The sequence below is a fragment of the Parus major genome, chromosome 1 (genome assembly GCF_001522545.3).
Source record: "Parus major isolate Abel chromosome 1, Parus_major1.1, whole genome shotgun sequence".
In the NCBI taxonomy this organism is placed as follows: domain Eukaryota; kingdom Metazoa; phylum Chordata; class Aves; order Passeriformes; family Paridae; genus Parus; species Parus major.
Window position 1 is genome coordinate 77,053,660 of NC_031768.1, and position 22,012 is coordinate 77,075,671.

The following is a 22,012-nucleotide window of genomic DNA, read 5'->3' on the forward strand; positions in this document are numbered from 1 at the left end:
GGCCAGACCCTTGGCTGACATAACCTGACATGGCTCCAGTGAATTCATTCTCAGTTTTCAACAAGTTAACATCTAACATTTTTAATTATACACATCTCTGGCCAACCTACTTGAGCTTAGGATGCCTTGATCTTGTGTGTGCCATTAGGATGTGTTCAAGGACTTTTGGACTCTACAGGTGTCAAAAATGTTCTTTTGGATCATATACCAAAATCAGGAGGGTGAGAACCTGCAGTGCCGGACAGACACAAGGGCAGATCTCATGAATGAATTTGTCTCTGCTGACTGAAAGTACTTTAGATCTGTCTGGCACAGCTAGATTGGAGTATATCTGGAGCAGTGAGGCTTTACCTGCTACAGCTCTACCTACCTTCCTTCCTCATCACACCTATGAGGGGAAGGGGATCTGTGATCAACAAGAGGCAGCAATGCTCAAAAAATGCTGATGGCAAGGGTGGTGATGGAAGGGAGACTCACCTCTTAAAGCCTGTTTGCCTACAGTTCTGCACAGCTTCATTGACTAAAAAAGCCTGGATGAGCTTTCTCAACTAAGCAATGCTTACCTGTCTGTTGCCTGTTGCCTTTCAAGCAATTAAATTATTTCTGTGGTATTATCTAATGATATTTTTTTTGGTCTCTGCTTCTTTCAGCTCCAAGGCTCCTTGAAGAGAAAGCTGGTGGTAAATCTGTCACCTGTCAACAAGAGGCCCAATGGTGTTTCAGAGAGCTCTTTCCTTGACATTAAGAGGATAAGAGTGGGTGACAATATCTCAGTGGGACAAGGTGGACAACATGTTAACAATTGCCAAAGCCAGTCAATGTCAGGAACCATGACTGTGGGACAAGGATCACAAAGAAAGGCCAGCGGCCTAGCAAACAATACCCATGCTAGTGGGAATGACATGTTTAATATGACTTTGAAAGAGGTAAAGAAAGAACCAGGAGAAACAATGTCCTGCAGCAAACACTTAGATGGCCAGACATCCCATGAGAACATGTTCCCTAACAGATATGGGGAAGACTCATGGGACCAAATGATGGACCTTGAGCTTCAGGAACTGTTTAATGAACTGACTAACATATCGGTGCCACCGATGAGTGATGTCGAGCTAGAGAATATGATAAACGCCACGATAAAACAAGATGAGCCATTCAACATTGACCTAGGGCAGCAGAGCCAGAGGGGCCCTGTGAGATCTCTGCAGATGGATAAGATGGTGATAAAAAGTGAGTATGCAGCAGGCATGAATCAGGCTCCTGTGGGCTCCCCACAGATGAGGCCTTCTTCTACAGGTCCAGCCTTCACTATGGCTACCACTGCCATGTCTGCCTCTTCACCCATCCCCTCGGTGCCTCAAACACAGGTGTCGCAGGTTTCTTCCGCGCCCAGTCGGCCACTGCCTAACTGGCAGGAGGTGTCTCATGCACAGCAGCTCAAACAGATCGCAGCCAATCGGCAGCAGCATGCCTTGATTCAGCAGCAACAGCAGCAGCAGCAGAACCAGACAGCCAGCTGGTCCACTCTGTCTCCATCAGGACCTTCCCCTGGACCCTTTGTGCAAGAGAAAATCCCCAGTCCTTCTTTTCGCCAGCAGCAGTTCAGCCCACAAAGCTCAGCGATGCTTGGGGTGCCAGTGAATGGAAATCAGACAAAAGGGATGAACAACTATGTTTATAAACCAACCACTCCCCAGAGCAATCCCATGGACATAATCATGCAACAGAAGCCTCAGGACCTCAACAGAAATTTTATCAACAGTGCTCAGCCACCTCTAGATCAGCATCATGGCAACACAAAGCCTTTGTTTCACTTTAACTCAGAGCAAACAAACCAGCAGATGCCTTCGGTTTTGGGTTCCCAAAACAAGCCTACCCTTCTGCACTACACCCAGCAGGCACAGGGTTCAGCTCCCGTGCAGCAGCCGCAGCAACAGCAGCAACAACAGCCGCAGCCACAAACTGCTCAGCCTCTCCCAAACCAGTCTCTCCAGAGGCCGCCTAATGTAACCCTAGCAATGCAGCAAAAAATGATGCTTCAGAAAATGCAGCAAAGCCAGCAAATCTCAGGTTTGCAGTATCCAGTCTCTCAGCAGCACAGACAGGTAAGACAAATTCCTCCTTCTTTGTTACAGAATCGTTCTGGTCCAAGTAATAAAAAAGCTTTTCCAGCCTGGCCTCATGCCTGTGGGATATGTGTCCTGGTAGCACTTAATGACCCTCTCAGCATGCACTTCTGCAGAGCTGGTGATAGCATGTTTAACAGCTATTCAGGTGTATCATGAATGCACATTTAGAAGAATTTCAAGAAGCACATGCTCCTAACACTTTTCTCTTCATGCAATGGAATGAATATGTCACTGCTATATATTATGTGGATACTTGTCAGAAAGGTGAGATAGTAGGGCAGATGCAAGCGTATTTTGGACTCCTATCTAAGCTTTCTAGCTTACAAAAATTTAGGCTCTTTTGAAAGTCAAAATTTTCATGAATTCCTATGTTATCTTAGATACTGTGTTTTACAATGTTAATTTTTGTGCCATCATTTTTCTCAGGGAGGCAGGGTTATGAAATTCTGTTTTTAGATATCTTTTGACTGATATGACAAAAAATACTGTTTGCACATTTGCTATCGCTTTGGCAAAGAAAAACTAAGATTTATCTGTGAGCTTTATAAACACCCATCACACTTCTGGGAATATTCTGTGGATAAAATACATGCCTTAGAGATGAAGGAGAAGGTTGCCACAGATATGTCTACAATTATATTCCATGTGGCCAGCTCCCACTGTGTTATCATGAGACAGTACTCTGACAAGATCTGCTGTTGTAGCTTAGCTGTGCTATGCCAAGTCCCTGTGCACCCAGGTCTCAGATCCCAAGTTTCAGACCTGCCAATCAAAGTGAGAATGTGCAAACTTGCTTTACCCCAGAGCCTGGAAACCAGGTGCAAAACAAGTAAAACACATTTGACCTTGGAATGTTTAGGCAACTCTGAGTAGTTTAGGCGGGGTTTCGTCTCAACGTATCTGAAGATATGGAATTGCAGTATAGGTGTGGAGATCATCTGTAGATGGGGAAAAAGCTATGAGAAGCTACTTAAAAATGAAAGCCTAGGTTTTCCATGGACTCCCACAAAGTAGCACTATGAACAAATCATTCCAAGCTGGAGTTTCTTCACCAAACTGGGTGAACAGGCTGATGCTTTAAAAAGAGTAAATACAGTTGTATGCCTGCACACTTTTCTCCTTTTAACTCTTAAAGTTCCTGACCAAGTAACCATGACAAGTACCTTAGCAAGAGGTACCAGATGAAACCTGTGGGCAGGTATGAGAAATTGCTTTGTTGAAAGATGCTGTAGAATGAGTGTTTGCAGGATACAAGCACAGTTTTGCTGCTTTTTGTGAGGTGTCTGCTAGCTGTTCCTCCTCTTTTTGAGCCACTGTGTGCTCTCTTCTTAGGTGCATTTCCCCATTTTCCTAATAGACTGGCAGCCAAATGAATTTTAACAGTTCCTTCATTCAGCCATGATGGACCTTCCAGCAATCTGTCATCACAGGGGAGACAGGCAAGACTTCTGCAAACACTGCTGTTTTTCTGAAAAAAATTTGCAAGGTCACATTCTGGAAAGTCATAAAAACATGACAGCAACTCTGCCTGAGGAAATGTTAACTACTTGCTGTGTGTCCTCTTGGGCTGCTGCTCAGGGAGGCCAGCCAATAAGATGGGACTTGGCACCTCAGCCCTAGTAGGACTTGCAAGAGTTCCCATGAGTCTAGCGGGATTTCTCACCTGTGCAGCCACAAGATCTTTGGTTTAGCAAATTTGTCCTAAGTGAACTTTGCTGAGTGCCAAACTTTAGATATTACACCAAGGAAGGGGTTTTGCCTATCATCACAGACTTCTGTCTGCCAACTAATTTTCCAGTGTTTCTTGTCATCTGACCACTTCCCACAGCTGCTTCTGCAACATGTGGCTACCTGACCCACAGCACAGTTGAGAAGCTTGGAAGCTTTTTAGACACAGTTTACAGGGCTTTTGCAGTAAGGATGAGGTTTTTCCTGTGCTCCAGAGAGATATCTGGATGTTTTTACAGATCCTTAGCAGTTGTTCCAAAGTGCTGATGAAGTTCAGAACATCAATTACGTCTCTCTCAATTAGAGTATTTTGTAGTTTCTGGAACAAAACTTAGAAATACAATTGGTCCATAAATTACAGGGTTTTTAAAAGGTTTGAACGTAACTTTTTACCTGCCAGTATGTATTGATGAGTTCTGTGGACCCTTTAGCACCTGCCTGCACTGCTGCAAGAGCCCACCAACCCCTTGGACAGGGCCTGCTTGCCACATAAATCTGGATATTAAATGGGAGGGGGAGGAGACACCGCTAGTATTATCTCCCAGTAATGACAACAAAGGTCAAAGTGACCTTGTGGGTCGATTGATGCTGATTTTAGCAATGGGGACATCATCTCATTTAGGCTGCACGGTCTGCCTTCCTGAAGGATCAGCTCCCACCTCTGAGGATTTCTACACATCATTAAAAGTAATGCATGATTAATTACCAGCATTTACTAATTAACTTCATGTTTAATATTTATTTTACTCATGCTCTATTTCTGCTTGAAGAATCAAGATTTGATTCTGCTTGGTATCATTCAACTCCTCCTCAGATCATTATAGGATCATCTCACAACTCACTGCAATGCTTTGTAGCTGGTAATGTGAGGGCACATTCATAAAGGACTGCTGTGACATTGCCTTCAGAAATCACTGACTGGAACACTCTAAGTTCACATTTTTAGCAGAACTAGCTTACCCTCTGGATTTTTGCTCCCCAAGCTTTAAGATCCCCAAAACCCATTTGAGCTTGGTTTCATCAGTCCAAACTGGCTAACTAGAAATATAAGGCTTATAATTTCTCTGCTTGTCATATTCCTTTTGTGTCAAATTGAAACAAACTTACAGAGGGATTTGCTAATTAGATGTCTTTTGCCTCTAGGGAAAAGTCATAAAAATGATGGAAATCATCTTGGTTTCCTGGAAGGTTGATCTGAATGAAGGGTTTGTTTGCCTCTCTCCTTTATTCTCCATTGTTCTGAGAAGGATTCCTTTCTATTGTCTATCTGAATGCAACATACACATAGTCATGAAAAAAACCTTATAAAAATTCAACACTCTCTTTGTCTAGGAAATAATTAGAAGCTCCAAATTCTATACAGATTTGCGATAGGTTTGTGATACTTCTACAGAACCTCAGCTGAAAATCTGTAACTGGGCCTGGGTAGAAGTCTAACTTTTCCCTTTTGAAGGAATCTAGTCTAGTCAGTGAGAGATGCTTCTGATCTAAGACTTAAGATTTTTGAACTGAAGACTTTAGATTTTTAGCTAGTCCAAGAAAATCCACACCCATTTTCAAAGTTTTTTATCAGCCATTATACTTGTTCAATAAGATCTATTCGGTTTCTGTGAAGAAGTAAAAACAAACCAACCAAACAAACAAAAACCACCAAAGAAACAACAAAAAAATCCTGTATCTACTAAATTAAATATTATTCATCCCCTTCTGGTTTTGACCTAAAGCCAAATTAAACTCAAGGATTTCAAGCTGAATTTTTTCTCCAATTGTTTTTATTCAACTTCATTTGCTCAAGGGAAGGGAGAATAGAAGGCTGAGCTCATGAGAACAGGAACCCTAACAGAGCAAGGCCACTCCATCTGCTACATGTGGTCATGTGTCCTATTTAGTCTTGGTTTTGGAGGCAAGGATAACACAAGGGATCGTGAGAGCTTCACCCCCCACTTTACATGAACAACCAGTAGTCCATAGTTTTAAAGGTCTGGAAGCATCAGTGTAGATACAGCCCACAACAGCGTCTTCTTGTGGAAAACTCAGGGCCTTTTTAGTCCTTGTTCCTTAAGAATTGCTCTGAGGATGGGATCACCTTCTCCTTTTTTATGTCTCTACTCTCTTCTTCAATAACCCAAGAATTGTGATTAGTTGCAGTTTAAGGGGTGGTGGTGGTACTTGCCCTTACTTGTCCTAATTGGAGCTACACCTTAGATCATTTTCTTTACCAGATCTTAACAGGCTCCTTTCAAGTCCAACCAGTCTTCCTTCCTGCTGAATACTGAGCAGTCCTTTCTCCAGTACTGGCTCCTAGCATGTTTTCCCTGTAGGGCCACTGATCAGCACTGCACCGAGGGATGTGCCACCGCAGAGGAGCTCTGGGTGCTGATGGGACCTGCCCCTGCAAACCATTCCATTGCACCAGCCCTTCCAATGCCCACAGCTTAATATGTATTCATCATCTGAAACATCTCCAAGGGACGGAGATGGTATTTCAACTAACCTGGTAGCTCTGCAGAGATGCTGAAACAGATTCTCCTCTCCTTTTCTCCAGTGTAAACCCAGGGAAATTTTATTTATTTTCAGGAGAGTGTAATTGAATTCACAACAGCACAGTGAGCAGGATATGACCTTCTACCCTTTTTTTTTTTTTTTTTTTTTTTTAAACCATGGACACCATGGGGATCCAATAAAAAGTATATGTTAAACTCTCAGATAGTTAGGGTGCTATGTGAGGGAGCATCAGGACCAAAAGAACTGATGTCTTTTTTGAAAGTGCAGATATTAAACTCTTATTACCATTTACTTCTGAGTAGTAACTTACATTTCTAATGTAGTCTCTGAAATTTCTCAAAGAAAATGTGTCTTCTTTATCAAAAGAGTATTTTGCAAAACCTCTGTGTTTACTATGGAAGAAAAGAACACATTGTGGTGAGGCAACCTCTCTCTTTTCACATGTGAAGGAAGTAGTTTACAAATATTTGTGAAATGAAGAGAGGAAACCTAGAGTAGCTTTTGGTAATTGTTACAAACCAGGACTTGAATTTGACTTAGATCATAAATAACAACGATTCCAGGCTTTTGGAATCTGTAATAATAGAAACTGTTCCATAGTGTAAGAAAATAACAATGTGACCTTTCTCTCAAAGCTCTCCATAAAAATAATATTTGGATGACAGCTTTTCTTAATAGCTCCATTTTGGTCACATTCCCTCGTACAAGGACTTCTGAATTAAATATTCTGGATAAAAACTTGAGTATGTCCCAATAACCACCATCAATTGCAGGGTCATAGCTGATTTATGAGCATGAAACCAGAGAGAAAATGTCAAAAGTTTACTGTCATTACAGACAGTTTTCTTGGTGCCTTATATCATTCATGCTCAGTTTGCTGAACAAAACACATACGCAGTCCCACTGTGGACAGTCAGTCCCTGAGGATATTGTAATTCAAAGTTTCAGAGACACTCCAAGTTCCATAAGGTTTCTTGAACTCTTTGCATAACACATTTATACACTGGAAGAATAGTAGATTATTATCCATGGTCAGATGCTTCTTGGCTGGGGGATTTGGGAGGTAGGTGAGATAGTTCCTGAGGTCCCCTTTGAACTGCTTTTTGAAGGTACTTCCATGAAGGTACCAATGAAAAACATCATTGAACTTTTCTGGATGAGTTCTTCACTAGTGTCAGCACACTTGAAGTCTCATTCATTATCTGTTAACATTGTAAAAGTGCCTAGGAGTTACACTGAGAGGGGAAAATATAATTCTGTGAAGAACTGCATAAACTCAGATTAAAAGTGGCACCTGTTTCAAAGGGATAGCATTCATCTGACTTCTGTAAGATCAAAGATAAAATGGGTATTATGGAAAATCTGCTAAGTTAGTCTACCTTGACCTGTGGACTCGTCCATAAAGCTATGATGTCCACAAGGGCTTCTTACCTGGTTGTAGTGAGGATTCCTTCTATTGCTGTGCGTGTGTCTGAGGCCAGAGTCAAGCCCTGAGTCAACTTCCTTCAGGGATTTTGGAAAGGCAGCCTGGAAAAACAATATAATTCCACAACCATTTGGAGCTGGCATGGTGAAAAACCCTTTCCTGTAAGTTTTTACTTGTTTGTAGGCAATTTATGAATACCTCAAGAAGTCAAGGAACAAAAAAACAAAAAAAAACAAAAACAAACAAACAAAAAAAAAATTTAACAAGCCCCAGTTCTCCCTAGAGTCTTCTATTACTTTAATTCCCCAAAGTGCTCAGGAGTGCTTAGTCCCAGTAATTTGTCTCTCTAGGGGTTCAAAATGAAGGAATATTTTAATGGCAAATATTTATTCCTCCACTCAGCCACTTTTACTGCTGGTCTTTTTATGGTGGAGACCTGCCCCAGGCCACAGATGATTGTTGTTAAGACAGCAACAACTAGTAATGTTCCTTTAATGTGAGTTTTCACGGGTGAATTTACCATTTGAATGTGATGCTGTTCCAGAAAATCAGCCAGATGCTCCAACAGAACTATTCCAGAACCATCTGCCTGCTTCATTTTCTGCATGCCTGTTTCTGGTAATGTACACACACAGTATAAGAGACAGTTTTTGCCCTAAAGAATTTATAATCTAAATAAGCAAGCCAGCCAAACCTTGAGATGAAGGAAATGTTACTGTATATTTTATATATTCTTGTGTATTTGGGGAAAGAAAGAAAGAAAGAAGATGTCATTCAAAGCTGTTACAATCAATCCACTGGAGTTGTTGGATACGCTTACTATTGCAGAAAAATCCTCTGACAGAGCCTGGAGTTGAACCAGACCCACTGAATCAGTAGAAAACACAGGAATTAAGTAAAAGAAGGGATATTTATCCCTCTCTTTCATACCATATATCTGTATTTCATGTTAACCCCCTAAGCCTCCTATGTAACCAGTGAGGAAGGTGCACTCAGCATACCCAAGTGAGGCACACAGTGGGGAACAACCTCTCTGCAGACAGCTCTCAGCACCCATGAGCCCAGCTCTGCTGCTCTGCCTGAAAGTCGTGTGCAGACTGAAACTTGCTTTCACACACTGAGTTGTGTGGCAATATGTCAAAAGAAGAGGAGGACAGAGGCTTTGGACTCTCTCATTTAGATCAGACTAGAAGCTTCAGAAAGGGGCAAGAAGTCCTTCCCCACACAAGTCCTGTGTCCACTTCTTTCTCTGGCACTTGTCTGAGCTCTCACAAGGCCAGCAGAGAACTATCCTTTTTCTCTCTGTGTAGGCTTTCTTCAGCTTGTGGGGTCAGGCAAAGCCAACACAAGAGAAGTGTCAGGAGCACAAAGGTGGAGACCAGAAGCAGAGATGGGATTGCTTCTGCCAGCAACAGCGAGCTGTTAAACTCACCTCAGGTGGCTGGTGGTGGGGAACCTCACCTAAGGCGGCGTCTGGAGAAAGAGTGGAAGGTGAACAGCTGGCTGCAAGAGGGAGACTGGGCGTGGGAGGACAGAACAGGGAGAGTCAGGGAGCAGAAGGTTTAGTGCGAGGGAAAGAAACAGCCAGGTGGGACTGGATCCAGAGGGGGGCAATTGAATGGGATGGACAGAGCAGGATGGTGAAGGAGTGAAGTGCAGGAGGAGTCTGAGGGTAGGAAGAAGGCTGGAAGGCAGTAATACAGAGTACAAATTTGGCTTGGGTGAGAGGGAATGAGAAGGAATGGGAGCTCAGGGGGAGAAAGCTGAGAGTGAGTCTGGGTGCAGGTAGAGGAAGACAGGGCATCTAAGGGAACTAGTGTGGGAGAAAATGGAGCACATTTGCAGCTACTGATACACAGGGGACAAGAACCAACAGTCTTTCAATGGGGAAGTGGAAGATTGGTAACACTTAAAAACTGTTTCTGTATCCTATGCCAGGAATAAGTGAAGGAGCATGAGGGCTTCAGGTCCAGTAGTTCCCAAAGCATCTGCAGGAAATCTTCAGGACAGGGCAGGAAATGCAGCTCTGAGCCCTTCAAATTGCCAGCTGAAAGGACACACTACACATTTCAGGCCGTGCTGTTCATCCTGTCAGTCTCCATCAATCAGGGAGACAGAACAAACAGCCTATTTACCCCACTGGGAAGCAACTAATACAACTCTTTCTCTGGTTTTCTTCCTTCAGGGGACCCTGCAGCTCCTCCACCATCTCCAGCTGCAAATGTAGCCATTGCATAACCAACTTATAGAACAGAACAGAATAGAATATAAAGAACAGTTGAGTTGGAAGAGAGCTACAATCATGTAGTCCAATTGCCTCACCAAATCAGGCTGACCAAAATTTTTATAAGGTTCAAATGCCTCTTAAACACTGGCAGGTTTGGGCCATCAACTACCTCTCTGAAAATACTGTTTCAGGGTTTGAAGTTTCTTCATACCTTGCCAAAGAGAGGAAGATACACAAGGAAGAATGATGGAGATTGGCCTTCTCAGACCTTCATAAGAAGCTGTGTAATCCACCTTAGTTGAAAAGTTCCCCATGATTGACTGATGCCAAAATATTTGCAATAACCAAGGTGTGAAAATGAGGAAAGATGATATTTTTGTGGATCCAATTTGTTATATAACTTGTAAGAGGGAGAGGGACTGTGAGGGCTTTCTGTAATTCTGTGAAGACGGTTTAGATGTACTCTCACAGACTTTTCTTTTTCCAGTCTTTTCTATAATTTGCAGTGGTTGCAAGCCGGGCCACAGCCCGGCTCCAACTGAGTGATGAATTACTAAAGGATTTAGTGCTTTGGTTCTAGTTAGAAAAGCATCCAACTTTATCCATTGCAGAACTAGATTTCTCTGAAGGACTGTTAACTGCAATCCCAGCTAAAGCAGGTTTTGCTGGGGTGACTCCAGTCTTGTCTGGTTTAAGCTAGAATGGGAAGAAAAAAAAATAATCTTTTTTATTTCCTACTGGAACTGGTAAAAGACATGGGAAGACAGAGGGATTAGCAGAAGTATTGGGAGCTTCACAGCCTAAGTGCAAAACAGAGTGGGAGGAGGGAGGGTGGGAGCAAATTCTGGCTATCCATCCTTAATCCAAAGCCGCCTGCTCCTTCCCAGGCTGTACTTCACTGTCATACACTTGCAAATTCACTCCAGGAATGAAAACAGACTAAGTTTAAGCTTGTTCCCAAAGCTGCAAATTTGTCCCTGCTGGGTGTTAATTTAACTGCTTCCAGGGCACCAGGATGTCTACTGGTGTTCACTGGGCTAGCTTTCTTCTGTTTTTTTTCCCTCACACATCTGGTGTTGTGAAAACTTCCAAGGAACCACACAGAAGAGTGATGAACTGACCACTTTTAACCCTTTCTGCAGCATGCTAAGTATGCTACCTGTCTCTCTTCACTGTTTTCTCCCTACAATAGACTCAATGATCCTCGTTATACATGGGATCCACAAATGCTAAAGTGGGTCTTATGAGTATTTCAGAGGCTGAGAATTGAGACTTCCTTCAGCTCCATCATTCTCTGTTTTTCCTGTGAACAAACCTGGCTTAACAGTAATAACTAGACTTCAAAAATTTCCAGCAGGAAGAAATGTATTTGGGGCAGGGAGAGGTTTTTTCCAAAATACTTCTTTTTTCTGTTTGCTTTTATCTAGTGTTTTCACTTCCCAGCAGGGAGGGCATTCAGCGCAATAGTTTCACTCACATTATGGCAAGTGGTGGCCTTTTCCTGTTGGTTTTTGATCGCTGCCGTTTGTTCACTAATGGCATTAACTGTTTGTCTGCTGCATCAACTGAACCAGAGCAAATCCAGAAACAATCTGAGTGTCTTTATTTCCAGGCTTAGTTGTTGAACTCTACCTGGCTTTTGCCACTTGGTTTGCTTTCTGTCGAACAAGTTGTTTGCATGACCAGCTCACTTGTTTCACTAACATATTCCTAGCAACAGCATACAAACTGACTTTTTTTATCTTTGGCAAGGGCTTCCTAAAAAAAAAAAAAAAGCCAAAGGTACTCTTCTGTTTTGGCCTGTTGTGCAATGCCAGCCTCATGGAACAAGGAGCGTGCAAAGTCCTCTTTTGCTGTCTTCCTCTCAGCCCTATCATTACTGTGAATCCTGCAGCTCTCATTCTGTGTTTCCAGCCCACTGACTGTCCCTTCTCAGCCCTGCTTCCTCTTCAGCACCCAACTCTGGGGAGCTGAAACAGCATCGAGAAATATCTCACAGCCATGTGGGCTGCTCAACACAGTGAGAAAGCAGCAGCATCCATCACGTCTGTGCAGGAGACCCAAGTGTGCCACAGTCCTTGATTCTGGCATCTTCTCTTCTTCACTTAGGGCTTTCACTGCTGAGTTTATTTTTAAGAGGAGTAAATAACTCTCGGTCCACAAATTACAGGCTTCCTTGGTAAACATGAGAGCTAGTTCATGAGCTAAGTACAGCTGTGTTGTCAAAATCTTGTTTGGTATTTGAAGTGCTATCAAGGCCACCAGTCCTTTTCAGAAGCACTTCTTGGTGAGCCAAACTCCAGGGCCCCAGGCAGCACTGGAACCATTCTTCATAAACATTTTCTATAGACATATGGATACACTGTATTAAAAAACAGAAACAAAACCAAAAGTAGTTCTTTAATTGCCCAGAAATGTTACCTGGAGTGTTGGATTCACCATCTGAAAATACTAAGAAAATTGTGTTTTTGGAGACATAAGCATTCATATCCCAATTAAACCCTGATATTTTTAAAGCTGCAAAGAAGGACTTATATGTCCATAGCTAAATTATTTATACAGATCTAGAGAATGTTCATCCAAAAATCGTATAGCTTTAACATATCCACCTCTGTTTTTCTTCTGACAAGTTTTCCAAACAGTGCACCTAGTAACCACTTTTGGTATTGGCCAAAAGTAAATTTAGGCTGGAAATTAACAGCACATTCTCAACTATTGGCTTTCCTGAGGAGAGTGCAGGTGGACAAAAATCTTACTGCTTTTAAGATAAAATCTAGGATAAATGTTAGATATGTCATAGCAAGGCACTCAGTTTAAAAATGGGATTCTATTCTACTCCCCTGCTTTCACAGCAAAATAAAAACTAGTCCTCTGACTGGTACCACATATATCCCTTTCTTTGTTAGAACCAAGTGGGGATCTGTGGAGACAACCTCTAAGTGAAGAGGAGTAGATGTCCCATGGCTAGGGACACCAGATAGACTTACAGACATTTGTACTATTCATTTAAATATACGGTCTGCTGTGAGGATATCTTCCCTTTCCTCTTCCAGATGAATCCTAATCAAATTGAAAGCTAGTCAGTTAGTACAGTAATTGTATATAAATTTGCATATGAAACATTAATTAAAGTCAAGCTGTGGAAAAATTAAAAAGGCTAAAAGAACTTTGGACATTTGTGTGAAGATCACTGCACTTGATGCCAGGGAATATAAAAATGACTGTTTGCTCAAATGGGCACAATGTTAATGAATCATTTTAATCACCTTCATTATGTTCTTTCAAACAGAGGAGACTACAATACAAAACCAACCCTGACAAAAACAACATATAAAACCCAGAGGCAGTTTGTGAGGCTGCTAATTAGATAACTTTGTCCTGATATTTGCATTTGAGCCTATGGATCTGGACAACATAGTGTGTTTCTCTCAGGGCAAGAGGCAAACAAGTGGCTGCTGCCCCATGTCCTCTTGAGTGACTTTCCAAGGTGCCTTTTGGTTTCTCTGTCCTCCAGGGTAAATATTTGGATATTTGGGATAGTCATTATTGTCCTTTTCCCAAATTTTTCTTACATCTCAGGTCTTATTGTGGCAACAAGACAATTCAGAAGCTGGAATTATAAATGTTACTTAACAAAAAAAAAAATAAAAAAAAATAGAATGACCAGATTTTGTGTTATTTTAGCCATGAAATGCTACAAGCAAAAACTAAACCAAATTGAGTTCATGCACAAATATCAGTAGGAACAGAGATAGTAGTGATAGCAGAAGTAATGAAATTATGTAAGATATGCTAATTGTTTTCTACACACTAATTCACCCAGAAAGCTTCTGTGAAGTGAGTAACTATTAACTGTTCTTTAAAGGTTAAAAATTGAGATGGTGAGATCAACACTTTTTTCCCAACACAGCTGGTGAAATGAAAGCATTTGTTATACATGTGGTGCTTCTAAAAAGGTGTCTTCATACAAGGTAGCTGAGTTGAGGAGAAATGAAGTAGATTAGTATTTGTGAAATCAGGCCATCAATTTCAATGCATAAGTATGGCTTTAATTTTAGTCTTCAAAATAGGCTTGGATTCAGAATTAGCATAAACTCTGCAGGTTTTGTAAAAATTTTTCAAATTAAAATGTTTTGACCAAGCACTCCCCTGTCAAAACTTCAGACAGGCAAAGATTTCTAGAAATGTCAAAATATTTTGAGGAAACTTCCTTTCAAAGATATAGAGGTTTCAGAAGCCAAAGTGGTCAGAATTTAATTTCGTTAATATTTAAATATGTATGGCTTAAACCATTTAAAAATTCATAGGTTTACATTCTATGCTGAGGAAGGCTGTATCTGTTGATATTTGTGTGTGATGGAAATGAGCTCATGTACACTACAGTAGAACCATAGCATTTCACAAAATGGAAAATAGATGCAAGGTAAGAGCTACACTTCAAATGTAGAGCATAGGATAAATTGATTTCACACCAAGACTTCTGAATTTGCATCTCAACTACTTCATATATGTCTATTTACACAAAGGTGAATATATTTTCATGTATAATAAGAACTCTGTCCTTATTGAATGTTAATCAAAATATTGTTCATAATTGCTATATTCCTTAAGCAACATTTTAAAACAAAAGGTACATTTAAATATTTTAATTTTATAGCCAGTGCTCTCAAATAGTGGCAGGAAATCAGGAAAACAGAGTTCTGTTTGGAGCCACAGAAATAAGGCTGCTTGATCACGGCAGAAAAGATTGTTCATACAAAGAATGCCAGAAATGGTGCCTGGTTTGGATGAAATTCATCTTAGCCATGTCTCCTCCAAAGAAGTTTTCAACCATCTGACCTGCAGACCCTCGTTGTGGCAGGAATTTTTTCACTGGATTGGTCTCAAGGTGACCTGGCCCATTTTGGCCCAGCAGCCCCAGACCTTGTGAAAGTGGATGTACTTTGCTTTTCAGCTCTAGAGCAGGCACAGCGATGTGATTGGGGCTGCGCCTCTTGGAAAGTGTTTTCAAAGATGCCTGCTCTAGGAGAGCTTAGCAGAAGTTTCTACTGCCATATGTGCTCTTTCTGCTGCTGTCTTCAGGGAAAGTTTAATGACTGTTTTCACAGGGTGACACAAATATCCTAAGGAGCACAAGCAACAGAAGGGAAATGGTGATTTTCAGCCATTTATACCTTATCCGAACTGGAATGGCATTTCATGGAGAAGCCAAAAGCAATAGCATCAAGGCCTTGTTTGCTTCCAAATTTTTCTTGCAAGAAATGAAGGAAATTAGATTTATAAACTAATGCAGGATCCTTTTCAAGGAGAGTATGTACAGCCACCATGTTACTGCTTTTTGCATTATGTTCAAAAGACTTCTGGTGATCTGGGGAAATAGTGACAAGTAAACCATTTACTCCTCCCTGCCATAGCAAGTTCCTAAGCAAAAATTTTGTCTCTGATTCTGATTTGGGTGGAGATCCCCTTAATAATATCATTATGACCATAGGAAAGAATTTTTAATAGAAGAAAACTTTAATTACATCTTTAGACCACTCTGGTGTAACAAGGACTTAGTGTTAATAAGAATCAGGCTTTAGGTGTTCCAAATGCTCTTTAAAAATAACATAACAATGTGCAAAGTAAACTCCAAGTTATTAATTCAAGAGTAGTGTGAGCAGCAAGCAGCAGTAAAGAAACCCAATATATCCATCAATCAACACTGTGGAAGTCTGTTTGTTTGCACTAGTTAGAGAGTGATGAATAGGTCCTCTGTGTAAAACATTCAGCTACAGTGTGAGAGGGCAATAAATTATGTTTGTTAATTTTATATGCCATACATATAAAAATCGCTGAAAATTGTCACTGCACTGGGATGGTAGCAGAAAGGTTTGGTGCTGTAGAACCTTTACACAATGCTTTTTCATCTCCACAAGTGAAGGTCTCTGGCATTTCCTGCATTTCAGGGAATACGATATAAAAGGCCTGGAGGAAGAATTTTACGTACTAATCACTCGGGCTCCCAGCTGCCTCACTGAACTACACTTATCTAAATATGATGCTTCTCACTTATGCTTATAATCACCGTTGCCTCAGCAGTCATAGGAGAGACAGGGACCTCCGGGGAATGAGTGACTCTGTCCCCGAGGAGGTGTCAAAAGGGGTGGGGAGATGTGTGGTGATGACAGAGGCGGGGGGAAATGATGCCATGGCTCACCCTGCTCTAGAGAGCTGAGGCAGATGAGGTGCATGTCCCATCAGGGTGGTGAACAGTGGGGCATGAGCTCAGCTGTGGGGCCAGCCTGTGAGCACATCTTGGCCTCTGAGCAACCAGAAAGGAGCATGGAGAGTTTGGTCCCCGGCTAAGGTGGAGATGAAATTTAGACCTGGGCAGCCAGCACAGGCTATGAAACCACCTGCATGGTATTTCACAGCTTGCTTTTCAAACTGCTTTCAAACCTGGGGTCAGTGAGCACAGTTATTAAGCCTAGGTTAGACTCTTGCAGTTTGGTTTGTCTTTATCCGTGTGAGCTCTTTGCACTTTTGGCTGTGCGCTTTGGCCAGGACAAAACTTTGCACACACACGCTTCTGCTTCCCAGAAATTTTTCCCCTCTAGTTAAGCTGGTTGACCTTGTGTAGTGTATATTGAAGAAAGGTGCAAAGTCTGCAGTAGTACTAAACAGTGCAGGCAAAAGTATGTTTGAGTATTTTTTAAACCATTGTCACAGAGGAGAAGGCAAGTTTGACAAACCACTCCACTTTTAGGAAGCTTGCTTTGCAGCAGTGAGTATTTCTCAAGTCATGGCAGCAAGAAAATGAGTATAATCATGAGATTGTTGCCATATTATTAAATGGCAGTGTAAAAACTGCTTACTTTCATGGGAATGAGGTTCTTTGCCAAAAACGAGATGCCTCAGCTCCCCTGTGGGACTGCATCCTAGTATGGAAGGAGCGGAGGGAGCTGCTGTGAGCAGTCAGAGCAGATAGCAGGAATGATCGTGTGCATTTGTGGCAGCGGGTTTGTAAGGATGGAGGAGCAGCTCCACCCTTGGCAGCAGATGCAGCACGCCTGGCTCAAGGTGAGGCTGACAGATCTGCCTGATATCCCTGCCCTCACATGCCAGCAAATATTCCCCAAACCACTGCTTGCCCTTCCCATCTTATTGGGTGCTGCTCCCACTTATACCTGGATGCAGATCCGAAGCAATCTCACTGAAACTCACTTGCACTTTGCAGGCTGCTGTGACAGGGCAGAGTTCAGCCTGCACACACCAGGCAGCACAACATGATATGGCAAACTGGACAGTCCCTACAGGGGAAAATCAGGAAGGCTTCACTGATGGCAGCATTGAGCTTCATCCCCCAAGCTACACAGTAGAAATTAATGTAAAAATAAAACTAGTTTTGTTTGATTTGTTAAACACAATTCATTTCAACCCCCCTGTCAGCAAAAAGTAATTTTTTCCCTAGATATTTTTATTTTATCGGAAATGGGGAGAACTCATTAACACTAGTGTTTTGAACTGTAGTTTAATAGAAGGCAGACTAACACAGTTCATTAAAATATGCATGTTTGATGTTTGAGGCAATGTTTGCAGAAATCCTCAGGGAAAGGATACTGTGGAGCTAAAACGATGTTTTTCATAGCCAAATGGCATAATCTCATTACCAAGGTTTTGCGATGAAGATGAAAGATACACTTGGAAATTGCAAGGGATAAACAGTTTTCTCTCCGTAACTGCCCTTATTACTCACGGATAACAGATCCAGTGCAGACTGTTACATTTCTTTCTCTTCTTTCCTTTATCACCCACTTCACTTATTATTCACCAGCAGTTTATATGGACTGGATCTAAGGAAGGAGGGAACTTTTTTTCCCCTATTTCATGGCAGAGGAAGATCCTGAAAAGATACATTTGCAAACATTTAGCCCGATGATGCAGATGTTGCTCAGGGGGGATAAAATTTTAAAAACTGAAATTCTTTTCCGCGACTTTTCTCTTATAACTTTCTGTCAGGCTATTGAGCATGCTGCTCTGCAAGCTCTTCCAGCTGGTGAGCCCACCACTTATTTCAAGGAAATCCACTGACCCAGTACAGCAAATAGAAACTTTGTTTTCCTTAGTTACCTTTTCATCCTCAGAAGTAATCTGTGGCCCCCCCGGGCATCTGATCTTTGCTAAAAACAGGATTTAGGAGATGTGAAAGAGAAAGGCTACATCAGCCAGAAAAGTACAGCTCTTCTAAAAATTTCTCTGACCACATTGTCTTTGGAGAGGAAAAGAAGGGTCCTTACCTTTCTTGCAGGATATGGGAAAAATCCTTTTTTGCCTTTAGTTCAGTGCTGCTCTGGCAGCATTGGAGTGGCCTTTGGTCTGTGTTCTTACACACAACTGACCTGAAACCACACAGTCAAAGCACTGGACCCGAGTGTGATCTGGCCAACATGAATTTTACATGTTCTGGTGGACTGGATTTTGTTGGGTACCTACTGGGAGCTTTGGTTCAGAAAGAAAGACAGATTGCATCACGGGTTTTTTTCTGCAACTTTACAGCTAGCTTGTCATATCTGTAACTGAAACCCTTAAAGCAGGAACTGACACCATTCCCATGTCCTGAATGATTATATGACCCTGTAGGACTGAGTGATGTGTTAATCTTTTCTAATTATACTATAGTGTATCTCTTGTGTTCAAACACGGTCAGGAACAGAGCTGTTTCTGCTCCCATGGATGTAGATGGCAGAAAGCCAGCTGGAGCTGCACCAGGTCCCATTTGCAGACCAATGACCATGTGTTTGGGGGGGAAACTCAAGAGCTTGGGTTCATGGAAGACACAAGAAAAAAGATGCTAGAGCGGGATGAGATCTAAAATGATGTTTTGAATGTTCTGTCTCTTTTGCAATATGATTCCTCATTCATCACATCATGCAAATTTATAATTTTCATGTGATTAAAAAAATAATTTTTGTTATGAAAGTGTGTTTGATTAGCTTGTACAGTTGACAGCTAATATAGCTATGTGAAGTACTCACAAACACAAAACCTCTCCTCCTAGTGGGAAATTTCATTTTTTACTGGAGAAAAGGCATATTTCCCTTATCATAACTAGAGAGGGAGGATGAGAACTTGTTCTTCTTCATCCCATTATTGGCTGTAACCCAAGAACTTTACATAGATGATCCAAAGGTGTTGTGTCATAACACATATGACATAAAGCCACGTCTCAGAAATGTGCCCAGCTGTATCCTCACTGATGCTGCCACAGTGACCGTGTACAAGCTCATTAGATTAGTTGGAATCACAGTCAGTCCTCCTTTTAAAGCTGCTGATGCTCCCAGAGTGATACAGGAGTGCCACAGGGTAGGTAAATAAAGAACCCAGGCCCACAAAATCCAAATTCACAGTGGCCTGTCCCACAGTCCCACGTGGGCCAGAACAGCAGTCCCAGCTGCAGGAGTGGGTGGTTGCTGCCATTCCCTCTCCTGCTTGCTGGTCACAGAGCTGGTTGAAGCCCTGGGGTGGACACACCTCTGCTGCCAGACAAACACTATTATCAGCTTAGTTTCTGTCATTCAGCAGCAGTAATGCTGCCATCTGAACAGCTCCTGTCAGCATACAGTGGGTCTCCACTGGAGACAATGCTGGAGTGTCTGCTGCAAGAGAAACAGCCTGCCGTGGGCAAGCCTGGGTGTCCTTCTGCCATCCTGAAGGAACTTTGGGGCATTCCCTGGTTGTATCACCCCCTCCTTTACACAACAGAGGGATTTGAAGGTATCTCAACGTGTCCAAGTCAGCAAAAGTGCAGCTGGTCTTCCCAAGCCCTCAGCCTGCATGGTGGTAGCCAAATCTCCAGAAGTGATTAGCAGCTTCTGAGGCTGTGCAGTGGAACTGACAAATGCCTGTCTAGGACCTAAGCCTGCTCAGATCCACAGGACTCCTCACTAGAACAATACAGGCCACTGGGTCACAGCACCTACAGCATCTCATCAGTGTCATAGAGATGCCTGAATTTAGCCTTCACTCATCTCATGAGCTTCTGTGTCATGCCTTCCTGGAGGCAGACCTCCATTTCAGGGACTGTGGTGGCCTCTGCCATATCTCAGAAGAGCCTGGCAGAGTTTCTTGGAAGTATTTGTGACCCCTTAAGGCCTGTATACACAGTAGGCCAGAGGGTCTGGGACAGAAAACAGGCCCTGGGGAAGCTGTGTTGCTGGGGATGGACCACACTGTGTGCTTGCCTGCTCCAGCAGCCTGGTCAGAGGCCACACCATGGCCTGAGTTGGTGCTGCAGGCCATTTCTGTGAGCTGGGTCACTGCTTTGAGTCACCTCCCTCCATGTGACTCAGGCATGTGACCGATACACCAGATGAGTCCTGCCTAAGTCAGCTCTGTAGAGCTGCTAATGATGGAAGGGGCACGGCGTGAGAGCTGTTGCATGTTAAAAGGTTGCAAAAATGAGAACTCAGACAGTACATTTTTTTCATGAAGTTGCTTAGGCAAGCTGGAGGTCAGGCATTCTAGAGCTCTTTGCTTGACAGCTATCTGTCAGATGCATGTAAGTTGATTTTAGCAGTCAGCATGCACCTGCCATCTCCACCTTTTTCGAAGACTTTGGTGCCAAATGTCAAAAATGGGGGATTTTGAGAATCTGATCCTGAGCTGCTGGTGGCTGTCATCCCAGGTTTGATGTTGAGTAGCTACAGTTTGAAAGGGTGGATGAATGATTGGTTCATGTAACTGAGAACTGCTACAGAGGCGTTAGCTACAGATTACATGCTGCTGCCTAAGCACCCAGTTTAGACAGCACTGAAGTCCCTTCAGAGGGGGTCTGGACTATTGACTGATTCCTTTAGCTAGAAAAGCTTTGTGATCCAAGCTGGCAGGGAACTTGTAGTTGAAACATAAATCAATTCCAGCCCTTGGCAGCAGGTATCTATCAAAACATGAGACGGTCACCGCCAGAAGGAGGAGTGACTGTATCCCTTCTAGTTAGACTGAGATCTGTCAGAAGCATAGGAAGAGAAAAGGAGGTAAAATAATGGAGCAGGAGAATAAAATGAATATCTGTTTTGTCTAAATTTCCATTTGCTTTCCAACTTCTAAAGTTTTTGGGGGAAAATATCAATGTCTTTGACTCTATGTAGCATTATTATGATACTCATTTTGAGGCCAAAGTGACACTGGTTATGGAGAGAAAAGAAGAGAATGAAAAAGATAACTTCTTACTCAACTGATCAGTCCCTGGTGTGCATTGAGTCATAGCTGCTTATTTCACTGTCAGAAACATGTTTTTACTCTTTTTTTCCCCTTCCCATTAGCAAGACATAGCCCTGACAGCTAAGGGAGGGCTGGATGGCTCACACTCTGGCTCTCAGGTCAGTAACAGCAGAGTTAACTATGTTTTTATTACTGCAATGAACCACAGGCTAGAAGAACACAGCCTGACTTTCAGGTCACAGGTAGTGTTCACATTCCTGGCAGCTGGAAGAAACAAATGAGGGATCTTGCAATGGAAAGAAAATGTGAGCCCAGCCCTCTGAGTGTCCATGTTCACAGCAAATACTATACAAAACATGGCTCTAAAAAGCCTCATGGACAGATCAAGAGACTATTTGGGAAAAAGAAAACTGTGGAACAAGTCTGACCCTTAATAAACCCTAAGCCAGCTCAAGCCCTTTTTGGGAACAGAGATGTGGTCTTGGGGGACAGAAATAAAACTGAAAGGGAAGGCAGTGGGGCACAGCAAGAGGCCATATAGAAAACAGGGAGTTTTACTGCCCCCAGGCCAGGTGTTCATTCACCACACCAGGCATCACTAGCTGGGACACGCTGTGGGAGGATGCCCTATGCTTCCCTCCCAAGAAAATCTCTGTGACTGGATTTGGGCTGTGTAAATGATTTTGTTAATGATAAAATAACTGGTTGGTTGATTAATCAGTTGAGGAAGTTCATGCCGAGGAAATCCTGTTCGGTCTCCTACATGTGCCATGACTCCGCATTAAAAGCCTAAGGACC

General features: G+C 42.4%; 1 protein-coding gene across 1 annotated transcript in view; it reads left to right on the forward strand.

Annotated features, from left to right (window-relative positions):
• MAML2 (mastermind like transcriptional coactivator 2) overlaps positions 1-22,012 on the forward strand; it is a gene marked incomplete at its 5' end in the record, with an annotated part of 208,199 nt that overhangs the window by 143,470 nt on the left and 42,717 nt on the right. The window contains one exon of the mRNA XM_015641751.1: positions 651-2,102. Within this exon, the coding sequence (XP_015497237.1) occupies positions 651-2,102 (1,452 nt within the window). The remainder of the gene's footprint in view (positions 1-650; positions 2,103-22,012) is intronic.